The sequence below is a fragment of the Pristis pectinata genome, chromosome 1, assembly GCF_009764475.1.
Source record: "Pristis pectinata isolate sPriPec2 chromosome 1, sPriPec2.1.pri, whole genome shotgun sequence".
NCBI lineage: Eukaryota > Metazoa > Chordata > Chondrichthyes > Rhinopristiformes > Pristidae > Pristis > Pristis pectinata.
The window spans coordinates 145,713,693-145,727,016 of NC_067405.1; the positions used below are offsets into that span (position 1 = coordinate 145,713,693).

Genomic DNA, 13,324 nt, shown 5'->3' on the forward strand with positions numbered 1-13,324 from the left:
GTAGGGCCGGTTGCCGGACTGTTGTTCCATGTTCTATGATCGCGGGGCCGGTTCCCGGACTGTTGTTCCATGTGCTATGACCGTGGGGCCGGTTCCTATACTGTTGTTCTATGACTGTAGGGCCAGTTCCCGGACTGTTGTTCCATGTTCTATGACCGCGGGGCCGGTTCCCGGCCATACCAATGACAATAAACTTGAACCTGACCTAACTCTGCTTTGCCCCCCCGCCCCCCCTCAGCTTCGAACACCTGAGCGTCCCGGGACAGCCACACCGGGCGAACGCCATGCCTGAAGCCGAGGCTGGCAAGAGCAGAGGGGACGGGAAGAGGGCGAGGAGGAAGAAGGAGCAGCAGGAGCCAGAGGCCGAGGGGGAGAGCCGCCCCCCGCCGCTGCCGCCCGCCGGGACGGAGACCACGCCCGCCTCCTATGTCATCGAGTGGCTGTGTGCCCAGCCGGCCGCCGGCCCCGCCGAGGACCCGCCGTCCTTCCACGACGTCTACCACCGGCACGACGCCGAGAGGCCGCCGTCCGCCGCCGCCGCCTCCTCCTCCTCCCGGGGGCAGCGCAACGGCCTCGACAGCTACGCGCAGACCATCCGGTACTGCGGCGGGCAGGAGAGGCCCGAGGAGCCGGTGCGGCTGGAGCGGGGGCCGAGGGAGGGCGGGCCGGCGGCGGTGAGTGGAAGGCCCGGCATCACGGTCGCGGTGGGCGACCGGACGGTGGTTTCCCGCCCGCAGCCGCGCCGCGCTATTGGCTGCCGCCGGTCTCCCGGGCAACCGGCGGGGGCGGGCGGCCCGCAGGCGGGGCGCGCTATTGGCTGCCGCCGGTCTCCCGGGCAACCGGCGGGGGAGGGCGGCCCGCAGGCGGGGCGCGCTATTGGCTGCCGCCGGTCTCCCGGGCAACCGGCGGGGGAGAGCGGCCCGCAGGCGGGGCGCGCTATTGGCTGCCGCCGGTCTCCCGGGCAACCGGCCGGAGAGTGCTGCCCCCAGGCCGTGCGCGCTGATGCTGCGGCTTACGCAGGGATCGCCGACGTCACGGCCGGGGCTTGCGCAGGGATCGCTGACGTCACGGCCCGGGCCCACACCGAGCGCAGGGAGCCGGAGCCCGGCGCTCGATTATCTCCCGCCCGGGGTCCGGGCAGCCCCGGTCCCAGCCCGGAGCGGGGCAGGAAGCCTCAGGATGCAGCGCCTGGCAGGCAGAAGACGACGACGCCGACGACGGAGCCCCGGCGAGCAGCGACCAGCACCGGGGACAGCGGCCCGGGCGACGGGCCCCGGCTCCCGGGAGGGGCCGAGGTGCCCCGGCGGATCTCCGGCGGGCAGCTCCCGGCACTCGGTAGGTCCGCCGGTGGGTTCGGGGGGCCGAGGGTGGGTGCGGGCGTCACAGAGAGTCCTACAGCGCGGAAGCAGGCCGTTCGGCCCCTCTGGCCCATGCTAGCCATCTCAGCCGGTCCCATTTGGCCCATGCCCCTCTACACCTTTCCCCATCCATGGAGCTGTCCCAGGTACCTGTTAATGTAGCTGCCTCGCCCACTTCCCCTGGCAGCTCTTCCATATACGGACCATCCTAACGTAGAATGGTCCGGTACAGTACAGGCCCTTCGGCCCACAATGTTGTGCCGACCTTTAAACCTCGCCTAAGACTATCTAACCCCTTCCTCCCACATATCCCTCTATTTTAAATACCTCCATATGCTTTAGTAATGTCTTGAATTTGACCAGTGTATCTGCCTCCACCACCACCCCAGGCAGCACATTCCATGCCCCAACCACTCTCTGGGTAAAAAACCTCCCTCTGATATTTCCCTTGGACTTCCCACCCATTACTTCAAAGCCATAAAGTAATGGGTGGGAAGTTCAAGGGAGATGCCCTCCGGGTGAAAAAGTTCCTATTAACTCTTCCCCTCTCACCTTAAACCTGTGCCCCCTAATCCAGATGAAGGGTCTCGACACCAAATGCCGACTGACCCACTGAGTTCCTCCAGTTTTTTTGCATTGCTCTGCCCTCTCGTTCTTGATTCCCCAACCCTAGGAAAAAGACTGTGTGCATTCACCCTGTCTAAGCACCTCTGTAAGGTCACCCCTCATTCTCCAACACTCCAATGAATAAAGTCCCAACTTCTCCCTATAACTCAGTCCCTCAAGTCCTGGCACCATCCTCGTAAATCTCCCCTGCTCTCTTTCCAGCTTAATGGCATCTTACCTATAGCAGGGTGACCAAAGCTGAACACAATGTTCCAAATACAGCTGCACCAGCTTCTTGTACAACTGCAACGTAACATCCCAACTTCTATACTCATTGCCCTGATAGATGAAGGCCAGCGTGCCAAATGCCTTCTTAACCACTCTGTCTACCTGTGAAGCCACTTTCAGTGAACCATGCACTATTACACTCCCCAGGGCCCTACCATTCACTGTGAAGGTCCTACCCTGATCTGACTTTCCAAAATGCAGGTTGGAGCCCGTCACCTAACGAATCCTGAGTCCCCTGTACGAGCAGGTGGGAGTTAGCGGGAATTGCTGCCATGGTGGGGAACATCTCAGACCATTCGGTTGGGTTGTACTATCCTCAGAGGTCACTTCCAACGCATTGGCAAAGTGACCTTGTGAGTTGGAGATTGAGGTATTTAGATGAAGGAAAGGGGTAGGAGGTTGGAGGGAGGGGAAGGGTAAAAAAGAAGATCTGAAATGTTTCTCTCAGCAGGAGGCTCGTGTGATCAAGAATCATTCTTAAAGCTTTTATATGGCTGTGTTATTAGGTGGTTTTGTAAGCTGAAAAGTTTTGGATAGTATATTGTATGAATGAGTGAAAGATCAGTGTCGTAAAGGGCAATCTGAGGGAAGCAGAGAGAGAATTAAAGTATTGGAACATGTGGTTAATGAAATCATAAAGTCGAAGGGAAGGATCTCTGTCCTGGCGCCACCAGCCAGTCCACATTTTATGACATTTTCCATGCAACCATGGACGATGCAACACTTGTCCATTCAACCTCTTCCCTTCCTACCCTCCAGAGATCCAAACATTCCTTCCAGGTGATGCAGTGATTCATTTGCACTTCTTCCAACCTAGTGTACTGCATTTGGTTTTAACAATGTGGCCTTTATGTTGGAGAGACCAAACACAGATTGAGTGACCACAACGCAGAACATTTGCACTCGGCCCTCAGAAGTGACTCTGAGCTCCCCATTGCCTGTCACTTGAATTCTCCATCCCACTCCCCACTCTGACCTATCAGTCTGTGACCTCCTGCACTGCCACATTGAGACTCAATGCAAGCTTGAGGAACAGCACCTCATCTTCCAACTGGGCATATTGCAGCCTTCTGGACTTATTATTGAATTCTACAGCTTCAGGTAACCTTGATTTCTTGGTCCCTATCGGTCGTTCATCTGTGATGCTGGCTCAGTTTGTGTATTTTTTTATCTTCTCCTCCTCTCTGGGTGTGGAGGACATACCCAGCCTGACCTGCTGGGCATGTCTTCCTGCTCTGACATTTGCAACTCCTACATTATTTTGTCGATGTTCCCACCCTCTAACTGCTCCCATTCACTCATTGACCAGATATCCTTCAGGTATTTCACGTTCTGTCCATACTGGAACTGTCGATTTGCGCTGTAACTTGTCCATCTGTAATATTCTCTCTCTATTAGCCCTTCCTGACCTGCTGGGCATGCCCCACAGCCCTGCATTTCACAGCTTTTACATTCCTTTGTATTCCCACTTTTTAATTGCCCTCATTTCATTGTTTTATTGTTCATTTTCTCCTTCTCTAACACTCCTCATTAACTCACCGACCAGATGACCGCTCCAAGTTATCCCCGTGGCAACCCCGGCCACACACTCTCAGATATTCCCCTGGTCCTCTCCATCCTTTCTCTATCCTCTCATAGTCATACAGCAGGGAACAGGCCCTTTGGCCCAACATGTCCATGTCGTCCAACAAACCATCCATGTGTACTAATCCATTTTATTCTCCCCACATTCCCATCGACTCCCACCGGATTCTACTACTCACCTAAAGTAGGGCCAATTTATAGCGGCCAATTAACCAACTCTCCTGAATGTCTTTGGGATGTGGGAGGAAACCAGAACCCTCAGGAGATACCGACGGGGTCACAGGGAGAACGTGCAAACTCCACACAGACAGCAGCCGAGGTCAGGATTGAACCCCAGTCTCTAGAGCTGTGATTTAGCAGCTTTACTAGCTGCACCACAGTGCTGCCCGTTTTTAATCTTGGTTATGATTAGTACCTCCCCTTTACCCCTCTTTGCACATTACTTATAATTAATTTGTTTTCTCTTTTTCCCAGTTCTGACAAAGAGTGGTCAATTCTAAATCTTAGCTGTTTCTCTCTCCACAGATGCTGCCTGACTTGCTGAGTGTTCCCAGCCCTTTCTGGTTTTATTTCAGATTTCCAGCATCTGCAGTCTGTTGATTTTAATTCCCAGAACCTGTTCCGTGTGCGGAGAACACCTTGCGATTCCACGTGGCGGGGAGTGAAATCACTGACTCATTTTCCGGCCCTTCCAGGTTTCCATTGCACTAACACTATTGGTCTGGAGCAATGAGAGGAATCCCTGAGGGTGACTGATCTGCAAGCACCCTGACTGGGTTGACGTCCGGAATGAGCCATGGGTCTTTCTGAAGGAAGTGGCGCAGCGGGTAGAACCACTGCCTCATAGCACCAGAGACCCAGGTTCGATCCTGACCTCGGCTTCTGTCACGCATAGAACAGTACAGCACAGTAACAGGCCCTTCAGCCCATGAAGTCGTGCCAGATGTATTAAACTAGTAATTAAATGCCCAACTAAATGAATCCCTTCTGCCTACAGAATGTCCATATCCCTCCATTCTACATATTCATGCGCCCATCTAAGAGTCTCTTGAACACCTCTATCGTATCTGCCTCCACCACTACCCCTGGCAGTGCATTCCAAGCACCCACCGCTCTCTGGGTAAAACAAAAAAAAAACTTGCCCTGGGCATCTCCTTTGAACTTTCCCCCCTTCACCTTAAATCCAGTATTAGACATTTCAACCCTGGGAAAAAGTTACCGGCTGTCTACGCTATCTATTGCCCTTCATAATCTTATAAACTTCTATCAGATCTCCCCTCAGCCTCCGCCACTCCAGATAAAAACAACCCAAGTTTGTCTAACCTCTCCTCATAGCACATGCCCTCTAATCCAGGCAGCATCCTGGTGAACCTCTTCTGCACCCTCTGCGAAGCTGCCACATCCTTCCTATAAAGGGGTGACCAGAATTGAATGCAACCCTCTAGATATGGCATAACTAGAGTGTTACCGGTCTGTGTGGAGTTTGCACGTTCTCCCTGTGACTGTGTAGATTTCACCCGGGTGCTCTGGTTCCCTGCCAGATCCCAAGGAGGTGCAGGTTGGTGGGTTAACTGGCTGCTATCAGTTGGCCCTAGGTGAGTACGAGGCAAGTTAATGCAGAACTTGCATTGGGCACTCGATGGTCAGCATGGACTTGGTGGGTCGAAGGGCCTTTTTTGTGCTGTATTACTCCACGATGAGAATAATCTAAAGAAACAAAATTACACAAAATTGTTTTCTATTTCAGAGGTGAAAGTCCTACAAGAGTTCTAGGACTTGACCTTGTCCTGGTACCACTCATCTGTACCCAAACCCCATCCACTCTCGCTGGTTCCTTCACCTTTAATCCACTTGCCAATAAAGAACACCTATTCATCTCATTTTGGGATCTTTGCCTCAACTGCATAGTTCATTGAAAGTGGCTTCACAGGTAGACAAGGTGGTGAGAAAAGGCGTTTAGCACGCTGACTGTCATCAGTCAGGGCACTGAGTACAGGAGTTGGGACGTTATCTTGCAGTTGTACAAGTCGTAGGTGAGGCCGCACTTGGAGCACTGTGTACGGTTTTGGTCACCCTGTTATAGTAAAGGCGTGGTTAAACTGGAAAGAGTGCAGAGAAGATTTACGAGGATGTTGCCAGGACACGAGGGCCTGAGTTATAGGGAGAGGTTGGCCAGGCTAGGTCTTTATTCCTTGGAACATAGGAGAATGAGGGGCGACCTTATAGAAGTGTTTAAAATCATGAGGGGCATAGATAAGGTGGATGGTAACAGTCTTTTCCCCAGGGTAGGGGAGTCCAAAACTAGGGGGCATATATCTAGGGCGAGAGGGGAAAGATTTAAAAAGGACCTGAGGGGCAACTTTTCATGCAGAGGGTGGTGAGTATATGAAACGAGCTGCCAGAGGAAGTGGGTGAGGCAGGTACAACGGTATCATTTAAGAAGCACTTGAATAGGTACATGGAGGGATGGGGCTTGGAGGGATAGGGGCCAAATGCAGGAAATTGGGACTAGCTGGGAGGGCACCGTAGCTGGCATGGACTGGTTGGGTGGAAGGGCCTGTATCTGTGCTGTATTGCTCTCTGACACTATGACTGCTTCCTTGGGGTGGAGAGTTGCTGACTTCCCTTACCCGCCGGGTGGGAACAGTTTTCCTGAACAGTCAGCCTCGAAGCCCGTGTCCCCTTGATCCTAATCCCCTTGACCAGAGGGAAGAGTTTCTCTACCACCTTAAATCCTGTGGTCAGCGTAAACGCCACAGTTAGTTCACCCCTTGCTCCATTATACTCAATGGGGTACAAGCCTTGCTATTGCAATGCTGATTTATTTCCAGTGGGATACTCAACAGTTTACAGTGGTGCAGAGGCACAGCAAGTAGTGCTGCAGTCTCACAGCTCCAATGATCCAGGTTCGATTCTGACTTTGGGCGTTGTCTGTGTGGAGTTTGCATGTTCTCCCTGTGACCACATGGGTTTCCCCCAAGTGCTCTGTTTACATCTCACATTCCCAAAGCCGTACAGGTCGGTGGGTTAATTTGCCGCTGTAAATTGCCCCTAATGTGCAGGTGAGGAGTAGAATCTAGGGGGAGTTGATGGGAATGTGGGGAGCAAATAGTTTACAGTGAAATAAGTGGGGGATGGGAGTGATGGGATTAGTCTGAGAACCAGCACAGACTCGATGGGTTGAGTGGCCTCTTTCGACATGATAAGAAAAATATGAGAAAAAAAAAGATTTATCATAAAATACTGTCCAAAAAAATTAATTCCACGCTGCAGTTTTACAGCTGTGTGTGCTTGAAGTCCTTCTTTTCCCAGAGAAAGTCAACAGCCCCCATTTTCAGATCAAATTGCAACATTCTGGAAGTTCTACCAGGTACTTCAGGGCATGAGCCAAGACGTAGACACAAGATGTGGGGACACACGACAGGAAGAGGAGGGGGCCAACCCCTAATTACAACCGTTGACATTGGGAAAGCAGACCATCCAGCCCGTCAAGTCTGTTTTGCCACTTCAGTAGATTTTTGCTGATCTGTACCTCTTCCAAGAACACTGATTTATTAATTCTTTAATACTGTTTCTCACCAAAAATCTTCCCAGCTCAACTTTGGCCTTTCCAGTTAAACTGGCATCTCGACTGCATTATGGGATGGAGGAGAATTCACAGATTCCTCCTACATTTCATTTGAGGAACCTCTTCCTCTCCTGGATGCCCTGTTCATTCTGGGCTGTGGAATTTTTTGGATTTACACCCAACGTATTCTCCACTGGTGTGATGCCGTGGCCTGCGAATTATTATATTTTCACTCAGTTGCCTAGAAATTGGGTGAGTGGAATTGGATCGTTGCCTCTGTTTAATGGATAAATCAGGCACAAGGAGTGTTTTATGCAGGTTTTGAAGCGCATCCATTTCCAGCAGAAGTCTCGCTGACTGGGAAGCTGGAGCAGGCACTAACGTGGGCCAGAAATCCCTGCTGTGTTTCGTGCAAGTGTTGATTTGATAGTGCCATGCAGCAGGCAACATGATATTGAGATGGTAGCTGCAAGCTCAGGTAGGAGACACTACCTATGTGCAGCTATAAGGCCATAAGACGAAGGAGCAGAAGTCGGCCATTCAGGCCATCAAGTCTGCTCTGCCATTCTATCATGAGCTGATCCATTCTCCCATTTAGCCCCACTCCCCTGCCTTCTCACTATAACCTTTGGTGCCCTGGCTACTCACAAGATCACAAGACAAGGGAGCAAAAGTAGGCCATTTGGCCCATCGAGTCTGCTCCAAAGAAAAGAAAAGGAAAAAGAAAAAAAAATGAGAAATTGGGGGGGGGCCAAAAAAAACCTAACCCCAGTTTCTGGCATTACCCCCCTATCCCTTGATGCCCTGACTATTTAGATATCTATCTATCTCTTCCTTGAACGCCCCCACTGATCTGGCCTCCACTGCTGTACGTGGCAAGGAGTTCCACAAATTCACCACCCTCTGGCTAAAGAAATTTCTCCTCATCTCTGTTTTAAACCTGTACCCTCTAATTCTAAGATTGTGCCCTCTGGTCCTGGACTCACCCACCAAGGGAAACAGCTTGACCACATCTACTCTGTCCAGTCCTTTCAACATTTTAAATATCTCTATGAGGTCCCCTCTCATTCTTCTGTACTCCAGTGAGTACAGTCCAAGTGCTGACAAACGCTCATCATACGTAAGCCCTTTCGTTCCGGGAATCATCCTCGTAAATCTCCTCTGAACCCTCTCCAACATCAGCACATCTTTCCTAAGATATGGGGCCCAAAACTGTGCACAGTATTCCAAATGAGGCCTCACTAGTGCCCTGTAGAGCCTCATCAACACTTCCTTACTTTTATACACTATACCTCGCAAAATGAATGCCAACATAGCATTTGCTTTCTTTACCACCTGTCCGACCTGGTGGTTAACCTTTAAGGTATCCTGCACGAGTACCCCCAAGTCCCTTTGTACTTCTGTACTTTGAATTTTCTCTCCTTCTAGATTATAATCTGCCCGTTTATTTCTGTTTCCAAAGTGTACAACTGCACACTTCTCAACATTGAATCTCATCTGCCATTTCCTTGCCCATTCTCCTAAACTATCTAGGTCTCTCTGCAACCTTCCTGTCTCCTCAATACTCTCTACTCCTCCGCTTATCTTGGTGTCATCCACAAACTTAGCCACAAAACCATTTACTCCATCATCCAAATCGTTAATCTACAAGGTAAAAAGAAGCGGCCCCAACACCGACCCCTGCAGAACACCACTAGTAACTGGTAGCCAACCAGAACAAGATCGTTTTATTTCCACTCTTTGCTTCCTGCCAACCAGCCAATGCTCCACCCATTCTGTTATCCTACCTGTAATTCCATGACCTCTCATCTTATTAATCAGTCTCTTATGCAGCACCTTGTCGAAGGCCTTTTGAAAGTCTAAATATACAACATCTACCACCTCTCCCTTATCCACCCTACCTGTGATTTCTTCAAAAAACTCCAATAGGTTGGTCAGGCAGGATCTTCCCTTCACAAAACCATGTTGGCTAGGACCTATCTTGCCTTGCAGCTCTAGGTATTCCATAACTCCATCCTTGAGGATCGATTCCAATAACTTTCCCACCACTGACGTCAGACTAATAGGTCTGTAATTTCCTTTATGCTGCCTCCCACCTTTCTTATACAGCAGAGCTACATTTGCGACCCTCCAGTCCTCCGGAACCATGCCGGAGTCTATCGATTCCTGGAAAATTATCACCAATGCCTCTGCTATCTCTAAAGCCACCTCCTTCAGAACCCGGGAATGCACTTCATCCGGTCCGGGAGACTTATCAGTCTTTAGCCCATTTAGTTTTCCTAGCACCTTCTCTCTAGATACCTATCAATCTCTGCCTGAAATACACCCAATGACTTTGCCTCCACAGCTGCCCGTGGCAACAAATTCCACAGATTCGCCACTCTGGCTAAAGAAATTTCTCTGCATCTCTTTTCTGAATGGGCGCCCTTCAATCCTGAAGTCGTGTCCTCTTGTACTAGACTCCCCTACCACGGGAAACAACTTTGCCACATCTACTCTGTCCAGGCCTTTTAACATTCAAAATGTTTCTATGAGGTTCTCCCCTCATTCTTCTGAACTCCAAGGAGTATAGCCCAAGATCCGTCAAACGTTCCTCATATGTTAACCCTCTCATTCCTGGAATCATTCCAGTGAATCTTCTCTGAACCCACTCCAACATCAGCACATTCTTTCTTAAATAAGGAGCCCAAAACTGCACACAGTACTCCAAGTGAGGTCTTACCACTGCCTTATAGAGCCTCAACATCACACCCCTGCTCTTATATTCTATCCCTCTAGAAATAAATGCCACGTCAGCCTCCAGCACCTGAAAACTACCACAGCATAAAGTGAGGCTGTCCTGGATCACTGAAGTTTTTATGGTGACATCCAGTTTGGAGTTAGAGCAAAACGTCTACGCATTTAGTGACATTTAAGCAAGCACGTTAAGTCTGTGACCAAAACATTTCTGCAAAGTAACTGGTGTGGATTTTTAACATTTTTATCTCACAGGCAACGAGAATCAGGACGTTGGAGGGGAAGACTTGATGCATCAACCACTGGGCAAAAGACTTAGCAGAGCTGGAGCAGATAAGGTGACAGACTTGAGGTTTGGACTGTGCTAGAAGAGTCATAGTGAACTCAATGTGCCAGCAGTTACTGGTGCAGAATATTCCAATCCTAAATGTTCTATGGCAATTATCCTTCAACGGATAGTACAGCACAAGGCAGCTCTTTGTGGCTGTGTCGTCTCTTTGAAAGTACTTTCCAATTGGTCGCATTGCCTTTATTGCTTCCCCAGCCTTCAGGGGTATGTCACACTCCCATCAGTGAGTCGTATGCAAGACATTCTCCTCATCTCCCCTCTGATTCTGTTGCCTTAACCATTACCATTGGTTGTTGCAGTCCACAGATCCCCCAACCACCCCCAACCCACACTCCTCCTTTTCACCTGCTGACCTCCTTGGCAACGAACAGTGGGCACCATTGAAGGGCTCCATACCGGAGCCCGGTCTCGCCCTCCAGAGTGTCCACGTTGCACCGAGAGAAACTGGGCTGCCTACAAGTTTGTGACTTATTGGGAGCAGCGACGTCAACTCAGTTCGGACTGAAGCCGATAAAACAAACTGCTGGACAAACTCGGCAGGTCAGGCAGCATCTGTGGAGGTATTGGTATTGGTTTATTATTGTCAATTGTACCGAGGTACAGAGAAAAACTTGTCTTACAAACCGATTATTACACAGTGCAGTTACATTGTGTTAGTACAGAGTGCATTGATGTAGTACAGGTAAAAATTATAACAGTACAGAGTAAAGTGTCACAGCTACAGAGAAAGTGCAGTGCAATAAGGAGCAAGGTCACAACAAGGTAGATCGTGACGTCAGAGTCCATTTCATTATATAAGGGAACCGTTCAATAGTCTTATCACAGTGGGGTAGAAGCTGTCCTTAAGTCTGGTGGTACGTGCCCTCAGGCTCCTGTATCTTCTACCCGCTGTCAGCGTTTTCAGTGCCCACTTATCATGGTAATTTGCTTTGTAAAGCGGTCACTTGCTCTGTTGGGATTGGCCCCATATATCCCAGCTGTCCAACCAGATGTCTGAAGGGACACTTCCCATGTTTAGATGTTCATCCTTCAATAACGGCATAAAATGTAATTCAAAAAATAAGCATAGAAGCTGTGAACTTTATAATGGAGAACAAGTAATATCTTTAACCCCCATGTGCGCTAACCCCTGGTCACATGATCCTGACGGCTGAGCTTTGACACTTGGCCTGGTATTAGGCACATTGATTTTCAATGCTATAGAGCCATATAGCACGGAAGCAGGCTCTGCGGCCCATCGAGTCTTTGCCAACCATCAGCCACCCACTTACACTAAATCGATGCTAATCTTATTCTCCCCACACTCCCATCAACTACAACCCCCAAGATTCTACCACTCACCCACACACAAGGGGCAATTTACAGCGGCCAATTAACTGACCATCCCGCATGCCTTTGGGACGTGGGAGGAAACCGGAGCACCCGGGGGGGGGGAACCCACACGATCACAGGGAGAACGTGCAAACTCCACACAGATAGTGCCCGAGGTCAGGATCGAACCCAGGATCTCTGGTGTTGCTGGGCCGGCCAACAGACAGAAGGATTCCACAGTGATCTGCTCAGTCGGCAAGTGTGCACCCCATCCCCTTCACGTTCTGAACTACACCCAGCTCCTCTGTTTAAAAGAGCTGGCTTTCATTTCTTCAGTATTTCTTTAAACTTTCCCCTTCTTACTTAAACCAATTCCCTCTAGTATTTGACATTTCCACCCTGGGTAAAAGATGCTGACTATCTACTGTATCTATGGCACTCATAGTTTTATAATCTTCTATCAAGTCACCCTCATCCTTCGCTCCAGAGAAAACAACCCAAGTTTATCCAACCTCTCCTCTAATCCAGGCAACATCCTGGTGAACCTCTTCTGCACCGTCTCCAAAGCCTCCACATCCTTCCTGTGATGGGGTGACCGGATCTGCACACAATACTCCAAATGTGGCCTAACCAAAGTTTTACACAGCTGCAACGTGACCTCCCTTTGATTAAGTTGGCTGGTCTACACTTCTTGCTGCCTCAGCAATACAGCCAACGTAATCAAAAACCCCACCGACCCCAGACATTCTCTCTTCTCCCCCTCCCATCAGGCAGAAGATACAAAAGCCTGAAAGCACATACCACCAGTCTGAAGGACAGCTTCTATCCTGCTGTTATAAGACTATTGAATGGTCCCCTAGTACCATACGATGGACCTCACAATCTACCTCGTTATGACCTTGCACCTTATTGTCTGCCTGCACTGCACTTTCTCTGTAACTGTAACACTTTATTCTGCATTGTGTTATTGTTTTCCCTTGTACTACCTCGATGCACTGATATGATAAATTGATCTGTATGAACAGTATGCAAGTTTTTCACTGTACCTCAGTATATGCGACAATAATAAACCAATTTACCAAATACCAGTCTTCCAACTCTTACCATTCTGACTGTCCAAACACCTCTTTCAGGACATTCACCTGTCAGGAGCATCAGTGCCACTGGACAAAATGTCGACCGGGGAAGTTTCCAAATGGCTGACAGACTCTAGCTTCCAGTCATGTGTCCAACGTGCCATAGGTAAAGAGATTAACACCCATATGTCTGCTACATTTAGGAATTCCAATGTGCATTAACAGGGTAGAAATCTGCGGGGTGGGGCGGGGCCAGAAGTCACCTCCATTCCATATTTCTTAACAGAATAGGAAGAGGTCATTTGGCCCATTGAATCTATACTGGCTCTCAGACCAATTGCATTCCCCCACTAAATTTTTCCACATTCCCATGAACTCCCCGTTTACACCAGTTTACAGCAGCCAGTTAACCCACCGACCTGGACGTCTTTGGGATGTGGGAGGAAAC

At 49.7% G+C, this 13,324-nt stretch overlaps 1 protein-coding gene across 1 annotated transcript in view; it reads left to right on the forward strand.

The window, feature by feature from the left end:
- Positions 1–229: 229 nt before the first annotated feature.
- The window catches only part of LOC127578985 (uncharacterized), a 60,349-nt gene continuing 47,254 nt past the window's right edge, over positions 230–13,324 (forward strand). The window contains exons 1-3 of the mRNA XM_052031633.1: positions 230–1,335; positions 10,396–10,478; positions 12,934–13,042. Of these exons, the coding sequence (XP_051887593.1) occupies positions 285–1,335; positions 10,396–10,478; positions 12,934–13,042 (1,243 nt within the window). The 5' untranslated portion in view covers positions 230–284. The remainder of the gene's footprint in view (positions 1,336–10,395; positions 10,479–12,933; positions 13,043–13,324) is intronic.